Source organism: Suillus clintonianus (genome assembly GCF_016758775.1).
Source record: "Suillus clintonianus strain FC179 chromosome Unknown DEU56scaffold_44, whole genome shotgun sequence".
In the NCBI taxonomy this organism is placed as follows: Eukaryota; Fungi; Basidiomycota; class Agaricomycetes; order Boletales; family Suillaceae; genus Suillus; species Suillus clintonianus.
In genome coordinates, this window is record NW_024539268.1 from 37713 (window position 1) to 53154 (window position 15442).

The window sequence follows — 15442 nt, forward strand, 5'->3', positions numbered from 1 at the left end:
TAATTGTTATTGCCGGATCTCGGCATCGAAGGAGTCATATCTTGCTCACCGTACTCATCAGCGAGCAAGCACATCTTACACGTCGACCACCATGGCAGCAGAACAGCCATTGTTCGATCCTTCGCTCAAGAAGCGCAAGAAGAAAGCCGTAGCTTTTACTGAGGACCCTTTAGGTCCTGAAGCAGATCCTACTACACCTGCTCCGACTACTATCGAGAATACAACTACCAACGGAGATGTCGTTGATCTCGGCCCTACTACCGCCCATGAGCAGATGAAGCGAAGTCAAAATGACGTACCAGAGATTGCTGATGTTGTCGTAGATGAAGTCAAGGAAGATGATGATTTCAAGGCCATGTTTCCAGACGGTCTCAAGAAGAAAAAGAAGAAAAAGGACATCCCTATGGACCTCGTGAGTGTTTTATTCTGAACCCATTCTTTCGCGATTTTACATTGCGTGTCTTACCAGGGTGAAGATGCCTCAGGAGCATCGCCTGCAGCAGCTGCACCCACCGCTACGGAAGATCTCGACTTCTCTGACATCAAGAAGAAGAAGAAATCAACAAAGAAGAAGGCGATGGAGGACTTCGAGAAGGAACTAAATGAGGCAAAGGCAAAAGACGAGGCTGATGAGGCTGAAGTCGACGATGGAGAGCACCTCAATGACGTAGATGAGGCAGATCTTGGGGACGACCCATTCGCACGAAATGAAGCACCTGCAGGCATTGACTCTGGCACAGAGCCATGGCTTGGGAGTGACCGAGATTATACCTACCCAGAGGTGTGTGCATATACAGTCACATCTTCCCCGACCCATATTAACCTATATCATCAGCTCCTAACACGATTTTACGCCTCCCTCCATGCCGCAAATCCATCATTACTCACTTCTACCGGTAAACGATACACGATCGCACCTCCCCAAATTCTCCGCGAAGGTGTCCGAAAATCGATCTTTGCAAACGTTGCAGATATCTGCAAGCGGATGCACAGACAACCAGAGCACGTCATCCAGTTCCTCTTCGCTGAAATGGGTACCACCGGTTCGGTGGACGGTTCAGGGCGTTTGGTCATCAAAGGTCGTTTCCAACCTAAACAAGTCGAGAATGTTTTGCGTCGTTATATCGGTAAGCTTAACAGCTTCTGTACTTTCTATGATTAGCGCTAATATTGTCAAAGTCGAGTATGTAACATGCAAAACATGTAAATCACCCGACACACTCCTCACAAAGGAGAACCGTATTTTCTTCATGTCCTGTGAGTCCTGCGGCTCACGCCGGTCTGTCAACACGATCAAAAGTGGTTTCCAGGCCCAGGTTGGCAGAAGGAAAGCAACAGCGCAATGATTTGTCGTTGTGTTACCAGGAAGTGGTTTACTACGTTCATTGTTACATTCATTATCATCATCACGCACATCGAACCCTCAATACATGGTCTGATTGTAGAAGCATGGGGTGAATATTCCATACAAACCCAAATGGGGAGGACAAGAAAGACAAGAAATCACTAAAAAATCATAATGTATCATAGACCCGTAGAAACGTTACGCAATATCGTCATCGTGAGGGACGCAAACAATCCTTCATGAATCGAGATCCCCAACCTTCGTCAATACTAGACGGCGTTTCTTCTTTGGGGGCTGCGCCAACTTCGCAGGCGTGACTTCTGGTGCACTACTGCCTGCAGGGGCATTGTCGTCAATGCTAGTGGCAGGTGTAAGAGGCGGCTCGGTCCTCTTCGCAGGAACGGTAGGTGTCACAATGGCAGGCAATGGAACCGACGAAGACGAAGGTGTCATCGTGTACGTGAGGGGCACAAAATTATGTTGCGCGATGGACTGGAGTTGTAAGGCATATTGTTGAGTGTGATGTGCAGGTAAAATTTCATCAAAGATCACGATCGTGCAGTATCCATCTCGCGATGAGAGGATAAGGCACTGTCCATCAGGAGACCTATTAGGTAGTTTAATATAGATACCAACAGCGAAAAGGGCTATCACATACCACGAAGCGTCCGTGAATTCATCATAGTGCAACTTCGTAAGCATGCAAACAGGACCAGACTGTTGGGTGTCATAGATGGCAACGGCATCCATGGTCAGAACAGCGTAGAGCATGCGGTAAGGTAGCGCAAAAACGGAACCAGTGTTAGGTGGCATGATCGCTGGGGTAGAGGGCTTTGATGGTGATGGCGTAGGAGGCTTCATCGAAGATGGGGGCATAACTGATTCGGGAGCCACAACATGAGGCGTAGGAGCTTCGACATGAAGGAGTAAGTTCTTTTCCACCTTTGGAGAAGGTGCAAATACGTCCTTGTGAGTTGCAGAAGGCCCAGCAATATCAACAGAGATTGACCCGTCCCTGCCCTTTTCCAGTGTTCCTGTCTTAGACTCGTTGTGCCCCTCTGCGCCAATTACATCTTGTCTCAATTCATAAAGCACAGGGGAGAACTTGACAGCCACGCTGGCCTTTTTATGCCCTGGTAACTGAGCTATAGGAGGGCGGGCAAAGTTCGCCCTTGAGTAGATGAACACCGACGATGCCGATGAAGGGTTGATTTCGCTTGTGGTAATTGCAAGTTTGGATTTACGTCCCCGAGTAGGAGTTTCCTCGGCCTTGGGCTTGTTGGTAATGATGCTGGGGTCCTCAAATTGCCCTGCAGGGGTTAGCAAGAGGCCCCCATCAGGGCTAAACGTTAAGCGGCGGAAGAAGTTCGAGAAACTTTCATCTCCATAGAGTTTAATAGTAGACCATGCGGGCGAAGGAAGCGCACGGATTGCAGGAAGGGGTGGCATAGGTGAAGGGGATCTCCCATATCGTGAATATTGCCCAGGAGAGCCGGGGGCATTAGATCCACTGAATGAAGACCGCCTCGAAGAAGGTCTCTCAATCGGCGGAGGAGGGAACATCGACGTGGATGGGGTACTGACTACTGACGCGGTCGGTGTTGGGGGAGCGTAGTTACCAGAGAAAAGAACATCATCTCTGTGCTGGTCGCTGACAGTAGACTCTACATCACTAACAGCAGACTCATGTCTGTAGGACCTTGAACGGCTGTGCGAGCTAGGGGTGCGACTGTGATTGTGGGTGTAAGACATTCGTGTGTTCTTGCCCACAGCATGCGCTTCGAATGTGCCCTGCTTGGTCGAGATCCGATACACGTGCATCGAACGGTCACTGCTCTGGGTGGCGATGTATTCGTTGAGGGGGTCCCATGCTACACCTTGGACATAGTGGTTGTGCTCAGCGATCTCACAGACGCATTTGCCTAAGCCAATGAGCTTGTATTCCTCGCAATAATAACGCAAGAACCCACCATCACTGGGAGAGAACACGCGCGCGCAGTTGTCCGTGCTGCCAGCTAAAATGTATTCCCCAGTTGGACTCCAAGCAAGGTCATATACCTGCATCGTCGTACACCTGTACAATTTTTATTTTACATCGATCTGAAAACGCGCATGAAAGTGATCTCACCTGAACGTTGTACGGGGCTTCCAGTACTCCTTTTCATATTGCAATTCGTCCGCAGTCAGATCACTGCCATACGTGGCTGTCTGAGGCGTGCTGGAAGGTGCCCAAATGATGATCATACCGTCTTTCAATAAATTCGCGTCAAATACAATCAACAAGATATTTTAGATTCATACCATCCCCAGCGGAGGCGATAAACTCCCCTAAAGTCGCGTTAATAAAGTGGCAAAGCGCGTGTGCAAAACGCGTACCGTTAGGGGAGAACCGAACGACATTTACAGCAGCCGAGTGTCTGCTAAGTGTGGCGAGATATTCCACCCGAGCAGGGCGTGGAGCAGCGCCGTCTGCACCTTCTGCAAGAGACGGCGGGAGGATGTTCGGATGCACCATCCATATCTTTCGAATCCGTGTTGGTCAGCGCGTTGGAGGTACTATCGTGGGCTCACTCACTCTGACATGGTTGTCCTCGCCTCCTGTAGCCAGCCTATAGGACTGCGCAGCAAAATTCTTCTCCTGTGTTGGACGCGCTTTTTTGAATGGGATAGGTTGAAAGTCGCAGGTGGATATGGGCTTTGAATCATGCCATCGAATCTCGAGGGTGCGGTAACGCATTGTTGAGAATTCTATGGAGACTGTATGGTAGCAGGATGAAGGATCCTAGGCGCTACAGGAGGAAGAACATTCGTTCACGAACTAACAGTAATACGGATCGGAATGAAAGGCTCCTTATGTACAAAATAGACCAAAGTGTGGCCAACTCGCACGCTCATGATCGATTGTTGTCTACCTATCTATTACAAAAATAATGTGAACCCCATCATCACAATAACAATGCAGCATGCTCAAGCGAATCTCGAAGCCCCCGATCAGCTCTCTCTTCCATAGATCACTTCCAGATCCCTCAGATCGTGCTGCAGCACCTTCGTCAAATGCTGCAAACCGGCTTGCTGATTGGACAAAATCTGCAACGTGCATGTCAGAGTCGACGCTCAGAATTCACGGATGAAACCAACCTGAGCGATCTGCTTTAAACCATCTTCATCGACGACCGTCCATTCAGAATGACCATCGAGCCCCACCCTTCTGCCTCTCTCGCGGGCGGCGTTGATAGCCCCTACGAGCGCCCACAGTTCATTCAGCTTTCCTCGCATCTTACTCATACCACCTGGTCTTCTGATTTCTTCTTCGATCTCCTCGAGTGCCATACGCAGAGCCTCTTCTTCGGGGCGAATCGCCGTAGACCGGACAGTAGGTAGCATCAAATGCATGTGCTGAATCAGGCACAGCAGGCGGTGTTGTGTTTGTGATTGAATTAACTTTGCGCGCTGCAAACGTGATGCGTTACTGTCGTTATGTCTCGCGGACAATGATTCCAGCCGCTTTTTCAGCTCCTGAAATACAACTGAGTAAGGAAGCTTTCTAAAGTGTGAGAAATCGCTACAAACCATCAAAGCTTTCTGCTGTTCTGTGGCTTGCTTCATTTGTCCATCTACGCGCTGACGCAGATCATCAAAGCCAATTGCCAGAACAGGTACCATACTAAAGAAAACATGAGCACGTTGGGTGATGGTCGAGTCGTTGAACTTACCAACTAGGATCAGGGTTATCGTGCACCGCGCGTTGCCAAAGAGCCTCGTTCGTGGCATTTGCAGGCCTGCCGAAAGCGCTCACTTGTGTCGGTGGAACTAGATTATAGAAATAATGCTGTCCTGCGGATAAGTCCACGATAAACTATAAATTGCATGGGACCAACCTGGAAGCGACATGCTGGCGAAGCAGGATCCCAGGCCTGTACAATTGCCTGGATTTTCTGCTCGAGCGCTGCATATTGCGACTGAGGATCCTGCTGTTGCGCAGGGGCAGTATTCCTTGATGCGAGAAGTGAATTGGATAGTGGAAAACCTAGCGTACTGCCAAAAAGGCCTCCAGTGGCTGTGCTCTGCGCAGGTTGATTCATTGAACCAAACAGGGAGCTAGCTGGTTTTGGCTGCTGGGACTGGCCGAATAGCGAAGGGGTAGCGATAGGTTGCGCAGATTGGGACTGGGATTGGCCAAATAGACTTGGGGTGGTCGAAGAGGTGGCCGGCGCAGTACCAAAGATACTTGCAGGATTTTTATTTCCAAACAATGGGTTTGATCCCGTTGTCGTACTCCCGAAAAGGCTTCCTCCAGTAGCTGGAGCTTGGGTGGTCGTGCCACCAAATAGTCCCCCTGAAGTTGGCGCTTGCGTACTGCCGCCAAACATGACTGGGCCAGTGCTTGAGAACAGCCCGCCAGTCCCGGTAGCGGGCTGTTGGGTCGTAGTACCTCCGAAGAGGCCACCACTCTGTGGCTGCTGCTGCTGGGTCGTAGTATTTCCGAAGAGCCCGCCACCCTGCTGTGGTTGCTGCGGCTGTTGCTGCTGGGTACCTGCATTCCCAAACAAGCCTCCCGCAGGTTGAGGTTGAGTTGTCGTGTTTCCAAATAATCCTGTTCCTGCAGGTTGCGTCTGCGTGTTCGTACTCCCAAACACATTTCCCGAGGCAGGCTGCTGGGCAGCTGTCGTGTTACCAAACAGACCACCGGTTGCAGGTTGCTGTTGTTGGGTACTCCCGCCTGACGCTGGCGCTTGGGTACTTGCGCCGCCAAACAGGTTTCCGCCAGTGCTTGGCTGAGTAGTCGACGTTCCAAACAGCCCGCCAGTACCGGTAGCGGGCTGTTGGGTTGTAGTATTTCCAAACAGACCACTACTCTGCGGTTGCGGCTGCTGCTGGGTCGTGGTACCTCCGAAGAGACCCCCACCCTGCTGTGGTTGTTGCGGCTGCTGCTGTTGGGTACCTGCATTCCCAAACAAATTCCCAGCAGGTTGAGTTGATGTGTTCCCGAACAGACTTGTGCCCGCAGGTTGCGTCTGCGTTTGTGCCTGCGTGTTCGCGTTCGTACTCCCAAACAGACTACTCGTGGCAGGCTGCAGGGTTGTACTGGTTGTGATATTACCAAACAAATTACTAGCTGCAGGTTGTTGTTGTGGCTGAGTACCGGTCACGGTAGTCCCAGATGAGCCAGTCCCTGCAGGCTGTTGCTGCGTCGTGGTACCCCCAAACAAGCCCCCGCTACCCGCACCTGCAGTAGTGCTTATCGCCGTACTGGGTGTTCCGAAGAGGGTTGTGCCGGAGGTAGATGGCTGGGTGGACGTGTTACCAAACATGTCGCCACCCGTTGTCTGCCCAGGTTGCTGTTGGGTGCTCGTGTTACCGAAGATGCTGCCGCCCGTTGCCTGTCCAGGCTGCTGTTGGGTGTTCGTGCTACCGAAGATGCTTGGGGTTTGGGCACCGAGGGTCTGCCCCGGCTGCTGCTGGGCGTTTGTGGTACTCGTTGTCTGCCCAGGCTGTTGCTGGGCGTTCGTAGTACCGAAGAGATTCGTTGAGGGTTGCGTTGATGCACCACCAAAGAGCGACATTTTTGCAGCCTTTTTGTGAGCTATAAAACAGGAAGTAGTTCGAGCGCCTGGTATGTAGTTCGATCAGGGCCGATGCAGACTCACCTTGCTTCTAATACAAGAATTACACCCGAGATTGTGCGATCCTGATCTGGCAGCAGAGGAAAACAGGTGGTGAACAGTTTGATAACAAATACTGGGATTAATGTGCAGGATTGGTGCAGGACAAAAGTAATACAACTTGTGGGAGGTGCATGCACAAAGCACAAGAAAGCTGTCTACGATCAACTCAAGTCTTAGAAAGGCTCCTCAACTCGCATGACTACTTGTGACTACAACCTCAATATTCAATGACGAGGGGCTCAATCAGACTCAAGTACTCCGAGTCGATGGCGAACGATCACAAAGTCCGACATGAATCGTACAAGCAGGCAGTTGTAGCTGCATTCAGTGACCAGCTAGCGACTTGCACGAGTTGAGCTTGCAAGTTACGTGTATACCGGGAAGCATCACATCCACGTAGAAATATCATGCAATGGATGGTGCATAAAAGCATGCGTCATGTATGGACATGTGGTGTACATGTAGTTTTGCGAAGTCGTCTCCCAAGCACCACAGATAAAAAGATAAGCGATCAGAACTATGTCGCAGACAATCAGCCCTAAACGCAAGGGGTATCATGAAGGAACATACACGAAGGGCCTGGAAGAACCACTTGTTCTTTCCAGTCTGGTAACGCTCCTCGAACAACTTTTTGATGTTCTTCCGTGCATCCTCCCGTTGTGATGGCTCCTTGAAGTGCTCGGCAGCCACAGAGTTCTTCAAGCTCTCCAACTCCAGAGCATAACGCGTGGGAAACAGATGCGAGTAGTTAATCACCTAAGACATACAGTAAATATCGGTTCGAATCTCCGTGTCGTGGCCCATGTGTGCTCACCTTGATGAAAGGCTTAACGCGGCTTCTCCGCTTCAGTTTCTTGGCGCCCATAGTACGGGTAACTTTTCGCGGGTAGCGTTCGATGCCGGCAACGATGGCATGGGGGTATGGTCGCTCCTTGGTTCCCTCATCGAGTTGTTTAATAACGACGACCTTCTTGCCTGCCTGGCGGCCCTGCAGGACGATGGCGACCTAGACAGGAAGGTTAGAATCACAATCACACCGATCACATGTATGATGGAAGCACTTTTCCGGGCTTGTAAACTGGTATGAACGGTCAGCCTTGGACACTCATAAACGATACGCATTCCGACCTTTGGGCATCTTGACGTTGGGCGGCACGGTGAGTATTGACTATGCTGAATAGATTTAGGCGAGGCAAGCCATCCGGAGATTTCCGGATGTGCTGTACAGTTCTAATTTAAGGTTCCGGTCTCACTGGAATTAACTATTGTCCTTTGTTTCTCCTAGCTGCCATTGCCACTAGCTGTGCGCCTTCCACAAATATAGCATTCAAGACATTTATAACATGCGCAAACGTTGGAATTTCAACCAGACGAGAATCTCGTCCTCTTACGCGCCTGCACAGTTTTAATAATGTTCGTGACGCTCTTCATCCTTTATCACGCGCTCGCCTACTCCCTTGGACATCTATTCACTTTTATCTCTCCTGTGTGGTCAATTCTCGGGCTCGGGTTGAGGTGTGCCATCGATGCTACAACGTACCATCCAGCGTTGGGGCGAAACATCGTCGTCGATATCGTGATGTCTATCTGCACACTGCTTGTCTGGTCAACCTTCGTGGGATCTATGTTGCCGCGGAAAGAAGTCCCTGCAAAACGCGCACCACCACCTGTAAACTTATCTCTCCAGATCGTTCCTCATTCCTGACCGGTCTTCCAGCATGTTTTATTGAATCAAGCAAATGAGAGCATGGAGATCGCACTAAAAGCCGTGCAAAAGGCGAGGGATGACTTCAAAGAGATGGAAGACACCTCTGCCACCGCAATGGAGGCGTTGTGGCGCTTGAGGAAGGCTGGGCAGGACATGCGCGAAATCCATCAGGCGCTTGTGGAGATGTCGGACATATTCGAACGAGAAGCAGAACGACAGCTGTCTCGCACCTTCCCCATCAATTCGGGTGGAGCGAGATAAATTTGTCAGTCAATCGCCCGCTTGCTTTCTATAAGTACTTACAGGTTCCCTATCAAGCAGATATGATTTGCAAAGCTTAGAGTTTTGAATGGAGAGTTATTTGCACGTGTATTTCTAGTATTGGCACAAACGCGTGTATGTATTTTTTTGTAACACAATCCCTACACACGCTTGACATTGCAATGGATCTCAAACTGTACATGATGCTGTTCGAACAGAATCAAGATCTTCACCAATGTTGTACAATGCTCCTGCGTAGTATAGCACAAAAATTATCGCCTCCGTCTACAGTCCGCCTAGGGGAGACCAGCTCCAGCAGCACGTTGGCAGTTCAGTCTCTCGGAGTCATCAACCAGGTTGTCGTAAAATAAAACGCATATAGAACCTATTACACTATAGGATGTTACTCGGAGAATTCGAAGTGCATTGCCGCCATGAGATGAATCACCTCATCGGGGCTCGACTCGCCGCACGCCGTATTATGACAAGCCCCGAGCTCCGGATTTTATAAGTGATTTCGTATGGCGTCCCTGATCGATTGATCATTAAAGGCCTGTCGTGCGCGGCGAGGGAAGACTCATATTTATGTTGAACGGTTGTCGGAAATTGCGGCGGCCAACAAAGCAGCAAGCATCGCCACCGAGTGTAACGAGTTTCCCTGCAGGTATATCACAGACGGCGAGTTGTTCACCAATGGAAAACGAAGCCACAACCCAAATTCAAATTTGAGCACCGCGGGGTTACGAGACATCTACTCCGTATAATGCAATGCGTACCTTCGACATAGTTGCGAGATGATCGATGAGGCTCTGCGTGAGTTAAGCAAGCTTGGTGCGATGCAAATGTGGGGAGGCAACTAGTTTCAGTAGTGGTGCAACATGATACTGCTTTGAACATCGGAACACAAGATCAGTACCAATCATGATGCCAAAAAAAGCCGTACTCCGAGCTCAGACGGGTCACAGCACCCGACAAGTCATTTCCCTGCTAAACACCACCAGTTGACAATTAATATGCATGTGCTCCTGGGAAACAATTGAAGTCATGATTGGTTTCTGCGTCAAAGTCGGCCACGACTCCGAGCTTAGCGCGAAATCCTCGAACGGTAAGGATGAGGCGTGGTCTGAGTACAAACTTCTCTGCAGCGAGAATTGAAGAGGCTCATAATAAATCTTAGTTCCCACAGAAGATGAGTCTACAGGATGGACGAACTGAAATATATACATGCACGTGTGTGATAGGTCACCACACCAAGATTTGTGGGGGAAAGAACCGAGGTTGAAACAAGAAACAGCAGCAAAGCTAGGACACGAAAAAATCAGCGGAATAAGAAGATTCACATTACGAGCTCATCTGGCAAAGTAAAAGTATACGAGTTTTTACTAACACCGTGAACCAATCCCGGTGGTCCGTCCTGCGGATATGATCGTGGCATTTCACAGAAGTGTTTTACAGCAATCCAGACTGCAAGACACAGGGCGGGGCGAGGACCTATTGGCTTGATGACAACGTCAACATGATGCATGTCATTATGATCACATGGCACATATCAGCGGTTCAGAAAGATCCTGGTCTTCTCGTTGTAATCTTTTGACTCTCACGATCGCAAGCACAGGGGTTGTTGCAATACAGAGCCGCTATATTTCACGGGGGTAAGCTTTGATATCAATAATAAAAATCCAAGCATCATCAGGCTCACGAGATGAATACTAAAGGGGTTCGTGCCCCGGCACCTATCAATGCATCAACAAGGGAATCAACAGGGTTCAGGCTGCGGAGACTTGCATAAGTTAAAAAAAAAACTCACAGCTGCGTGGGCCATTATATTGAACCGACAAGCTGGGTCGAGCCCTACATATGAATGTAGCCAATTGGACGGCAATGGCAGGTGTCAATACAGAATACCCACATCATCTGTCACCGAACCTGACGGAAGACTCGCTCGCTGTATGCTACCGGTGAGAAGAAACAAACAGTACATGTGAGGACTCAGGAGACATACGTAACACGTAAATGCTGATTGCGAGATGTCCAAGCACATTAACCTTGCGAACGTACACAGCATACGGTATTCCAACATATCGCATCTAGAATATTTTGCAGTCAGCACGCATTGCCACTTCACTTATAACATGAGATGCGCACACTGAGATCATAAATAGTCACGAGGGATCAGCGTTGCCCCTGCCTTGAATCACTCGTATCGTCACATCATTCTTCTGATATAGAATTCGAACTCTGCTCACCCAGATCAGTTCAACTCATACAACTATGCTTAGTGACAAGGCCGGTCCGGTACTGAGCGCTGATTCAACGGGTACCTCTTGTCTGCAAGAATATGGAAGATTCTTTGATACTATCTTGCTGGAGCAAAGGAAGCAACTGCGAAACTAAAGTTAAGATTAGATCGAGACATCGCCGGCATCGTCCTCTCTACGCACCTATGAATAGTTGAGAATACCATACGAATTTATTTGCGTCCGCCACGGTACCTGGGATCATTTGAGACTAGGGTCATGTTCAATGAATTGGTGGTTGTGAGTGGCGAATGTGGTGAACGTACAACGATGATGTTCGTGCTAGAAATAAGTATCATCACCCAACATGCACATCCACAATCTGACGGCGTGGAGGCATGAGTCACCGCATGACACCAGAAGAGTCAGAAATATCAGAAATCCTCTGAAGAACCAGCAAACAGTTTGAGATATTAATAACTCACCTTCCACCCAGCTGCCAACACCCCTCCACGACGCCTCAAGCATACCCCTTGATGCTGATCAGTACCACCGAATCCTCCAAGTCAGCAGGATGCAAAGGAATATAAGGGCATCGCAACGTGAAATGCGCTGTATAGAATCCACCATGCAGTTGATGATCATGTAGTTGGTCATGACATCGACGTTGGCACAAGCAGGCGATACATTCTAATTGATAAACCCCAATTAATCTGGTGAATATATGACACCCATCCATGATCTTATCCCCCTGACGAGATCAGAAGAGTTTGAAGGTTTTTAATTTAGCTGGGCGATTTTCTCAGAGTCGTCACTAGACTATGTCTTGCACGCCCACACCGAGGACCTACATCAATATTTAATTTATACAGCAAAAATGAGAGGTTCGAGACTTGGAATTTCTGACCTGTCGATGTGACTGCAGAACAGCACATTCTGAATGGATTCATGGCCGTCCCTGACTTCTGCGCAAGATCCCGCATAATCAAATACAAGCGTGGCTCGGCGCAGGGCTGCGCAACACCTTCCACGGATCGGCGGCGATCTTTGATGGCCCCATGCGATAATCGGAGGTCCGCACGGAATGAATGATGGATAAGTACTAAGTGACAATACATGCAGACATGAAACCTCTGTGTGTCGGGAACAGGGCCTTCGAGTGCGGCAGGAACTTCTGGCTCAGGCGGTGATGTGAACAATTCGAATTTCGCGCGGCTTGCGCGGCGGGTGCCAGCACGGGTCTGCCTACGGGAGACTAATTAGGTGCGGTCATCTGATCTCGTCGATCTGTCACACGGTTTTTCTGACGATAAGTTGAGTCGATGACAGTCATGACCGAGTAGATCATGATGAACAGAAGCTAACACGCTGATGCGGGCCAGTGAAACGGTTCGGCTAGGCCGGAACGCCGTACCAACAAATGCAACCGCTCGGCGACATGCCCGAGCGTTCTCGTTTCAGTTGAGTTTAGCAACCATATATATCTATCTATCTTGATTATGTTCCTGTTTGATTCTCAGAATACGCGGTTTCATGGTACTGACCACCTCGCTGAACTGCACACTGTCAGTAATGAGGTAACCAAGTAGCGATGGATAGACGTAGCTCTTAGTGGATTCTTTACCATATGGGCCGAGTCAGACTAGATTCCAGGCCCGCAGGCCGCCTTGGCATATTGCTTTATATGATTCAGCTGTGCTCAGTTTACTACATAGTCGGCAACGCACTATATACTCCGTGATGAGTCGTTGCAGGTCGGCTGAGCCCTTCAAAGCTCCTCTCGTCGATACCAATCAGCTATAAGTCGAAATGGGTATGATATCTTGACGGGTAAGACCATAACGTACCGTGCTAGGTGTGACGCTTCCATGATTCTCGCGCTAACCCACACAAGTTTGAGCACAAAGAAACCAATGTTTACTAGCTGTTCGGTTCGGGGAGTGGGACCGGCTAAGTCCTTGAGAGCGCTTGGCAAATTTAGTATGATCGACCCCCAATTTACTTGCGCGTTTCAACTGGCATCTGTCATGATCGAGGATCACGATCACCGTCAATCAGCAAAAATGGCGGAAGAAATAATAATATTATGCAGTCTCGACATCCACCACACCAGTTGGCGCTTAAACCCAGTCACTCCAGTAGTCCATTCTATTCCATTAAAGGAAAAGCATAGCCATATGCACGAGGAAACAACGCAACAAAACAATAAACGTAGGCTTTCTGCCTGGTGAAGATCAACAAGGTCCAAAGCCGCGGACAAGGTAGAATTAACGACTTCTGTGCGTATCTAACGGGATAATAAAAAGAGCGGAACGAGTGCAGGAATGGAGCCGAACACTGAGCGAGGTGATTGTTCCCTAGATGTTGACTAATTGTTGCGCGCTGTAAGCCCATGAATACAAGAAAATCACAGAACAAACGTACTGGGAGAGCAACCGATGTTCACGAGGCCGTTGTAAGAGTTGTTCTCGCAACAAACAGGTTCTTGGTTGCTGGTGGTAAAAGAAAGTCAATTATTGCACGACGAAACATGCATTCTGAAAACTCACCAGTGGGCGCCGGAGCCACCCCCAACAACGCTGATGGGGGAGCAACTCATACCACAAGTGGTACCGACAGGGATGTGGATGTGCAAGAGTTCCAACAGCTCATCGAGGATGTTACTGTGGCCAGACTTTGCGGTGGACTCGCAACACTGGATAGAGCCAGTGTTGCACTGGCCAGAGCCCGAAGGAGAGGTGCGCTTGGCGGCTTCGGGATGAATTAGAGCGCGTCAAACTACAAAGAAAAAAAAAGTTTACCGGCAACTGGTGTAGCGCGACGAGCGGGGGCCATGGGGGGGAGGCCACGCGCCATTCTTTCACCGTTAGTCTCCGCGCTTACTACAGAGGCGGCTGCGGCGAGAGCAAGGACTGACGCGAACTTCATTATGCTATTTGTTTCTGGAGTGTACTAGGGGACGGGGGATCTAGACAAGAAGACAAAGGGAACTTAAGGAGAGTTGAGGAAGGACTGGATGGTTTGAGAATAAGAGAATTTTATAGGCGGGCGGTCAACTAAGTAGAAGAATGAATTGTGCATGAAAAGAAGCGTCGGTTACCGAATTTAGCACCGCCAATTTTGAATCTCCGATCAACATATATTTAATGAACAAAATGTCTTTTTTCATAAGATAACAACAAAATCGGGGCAAAAATGCAGTAAAAGCAAGGGCAAAAATCACTCCCTCGCGCTGTTTTTTTTCCGATAATACATACGAGTAAGTATATATTGAAAATCAATTTTGTTCGAATAATTACCCGATAATCTGCCAGGCTACTGTGGTCTGGACGCGTTCTATCTCCTTCGAAATTTTCAGAGATTTAGTGACATACATGTCGTAACAGTCAGGTAAGCTGGTCTCCTGCTCACGACGTCTTTGAAATGGTGCCCGTGCAGAAGTCCAGCAGATTCCAGGGATGCCCCTTAGTGGCGTGTCTGTCTGATGTCACTGGCAAGATAGAACTCTCGTGAGTCCTGGCTCTGGCCAGCGGCAAGGTCCGTGGCGCACTTGCACCGAGACACATCGATTTGTAATGTCGAGGGGGATGGCGGATATTCGGCAATCTATTCTTGTGATACGTTATGGTGGATGCGCACGGCACACGCAGCGGCAGGCATGAACTTCTGCTACTCTTCTGCATGCAGCATCACACGCGTTTCTGATATGCTCAGGTCAATCTGATCTGAGTTTGTCGGATTAATGATGTAAGTGCCCGTCGGTTGTCAGGAGTGGCCCACGTTTACGTTTTCTAGACTGTTGACCACGGGATTACAGGTCTCCGTCCGTGTCGCAGTACTATTATAATCTTGGACCTTACAGGCCATTCCTTCCCTTAACGATGGATTCATCAATCACTAGGCAGGGCTTCGAGTCATAAGTACCTTGCCCTGCTGAGTTCATGGTTTATGGTACTTGGCCTACTTGAAGTAACATTATTGCCAACATGGTTTGAGCATATATATGACGTCCGAAACTGACGCCTACTTACCAAAACCAGGGCAAAATTTCAGAGTGCCGTAGTGGACGAGAGATGAAGGGCACATAAGGGCACATACCTTGAGGATGTTGAAGTCTTATCGTCCTAAAATTGGTCTGATATCCCCCGTCGGTATTGATGTCCGGCTGGCGTCCCTTGGTCAGCTAAGCCGATTTCCTTTGCAGTTCACAGCCTTCTGTGACATC

At 49.2% G+C, this 15442-nt stretch overlaps 6 protein-coding genes across 6 annotated transcripts; 2 read left to right on the forward strand and 4 right to left on the reverse strand.

The window, feature by feature from the left end:
- Positions 1–91: 91 nt before the first annotated feature.
- Positions 92–1448, forward strand: DEU56DRAFT_972968 (eukaryotic translation initiation factor 2 beta; the record flags this gene model as incomplete). Its single annotated transcript, XM_041359505.1, has 4 exons — positions 92–412; positions 470–781; positions 836–1127; positions 1180–1448. 4 exons carry the CDS (start codon positions 92–94, stop codon positions 1344–1346), a joined length of 1092 nt encoding a protein of 363 aa, XP_041207507.1. The 3' UTR covers positions 1347–1448.
- Positions 1449–4179, reverse strand: DEU56DRAFT_808495 (WD40-repeat-containing domain protein). Its single transcript, XM_041353432.1, has 7 exons — positions 3921–4179; positions 3722–3866; positions 3647–3673; positions 3474–3594; positions 3316–3419; positions 2004–3267; positions 1449–1952 (listed from the first exon to the last, which is right to left on the reverse strand). The coding sequence occupies exons 1-7, from the start codon at positions 4080–4082 to the stop codon at positions 1583–1585; spliced, it is 2193 nt and encodes a 730-aa protein (XP_041207508.1). The 5' UTR covers positions 4083–4179; the 3' UTR covers positions 1449–1582.
- A 157-nt stretch (positions 4180–4336) lies between these two features.
- On the reverse strand, positions 4337–6657 carry DEU56DRAFT_738272 (nucleoporin complex subunit 54-domain-containing protein; the record flags this gene model as incomplete). The annotated part of the gene is made up of 6 exons (XM_041348649.1): positions 4337–4432; positions 4484–4861; positions 4916–5009; positions 5059–5174; positions 5224–5372; positions 5574–6657. 6 exons carry the CDS (start codon positions 6655–6657, stop codon positions 4337–4339), a joined length of 1917 nt encoding a protein of 638 aa, XP_041207509.1.
- Positions 6658–7132: 475 nt separating this feature from the next.
- On the reverse strand, positions 7133–8204 carry DEU56DRAFT_808500 (60s ribosomal protein l27). Its single transcript, XM_041353433.1, has 5 exons — positions 8140–8204; positions 8073–8089; positions 7826–8017; positions 7582–7767; positions 7133–7528 (listed from the first exon to the last, which is right to left on the reverse strand). The coding sequence occupies exons 1-5, from the start codon at positions 8147–8149 to the stop codon at positions 7523–7525; spliced, it is 411 nt and encodes a 136-aa protein (XP_041207510.1). The 5' UTR covers positions 8150–8204; the 3' UTR covers positions 7133–7522.
- DEU56DRAFT_808501 (uncharacterized protein) lies at positions 8205–9183 on the forward strand. Its single transcript, XM_041353434.1, has 3 exons — positions 8205–8680; positions 8729–8984; positions 9041–9183. Exons 1-2 carry the CDS (start codon positions 8423–8425, stop codon positions 8978–8980), a joined length of 510 nt encoding a protein of 169 aa, XP_041207511.1. The 5' UTR covers positions 8205–8422; the 3' UTR covers positions 8981–8984; positions 9041–9183.
- A 4378-nt stretch (positions 9184–13561) lies between these two features.
- Positions 13562–14374, reverse strand: DEU56DRAFT_808519 (hydrophobin). The gene is made up of 4 exons (XM_041353435.1): positions 14019–14374; positions 13767–13968; positions 13642–13709; positions 13562–13585 (listed from the first exon to the last, which is right to left on the reverse strand). Exons 1-4 carry the CDS (start codon positions 14143–14145, stop codon positions 13575–13577), a joined length of 408 nt encoding a protein of 135 aa, XP_041207512.1. The 5' UTR covers positions 14146–14374; the 3' UTR covers positions 13562–13574.
- Positions 14375–15442: the final 1068 nt, after the last annotated feature.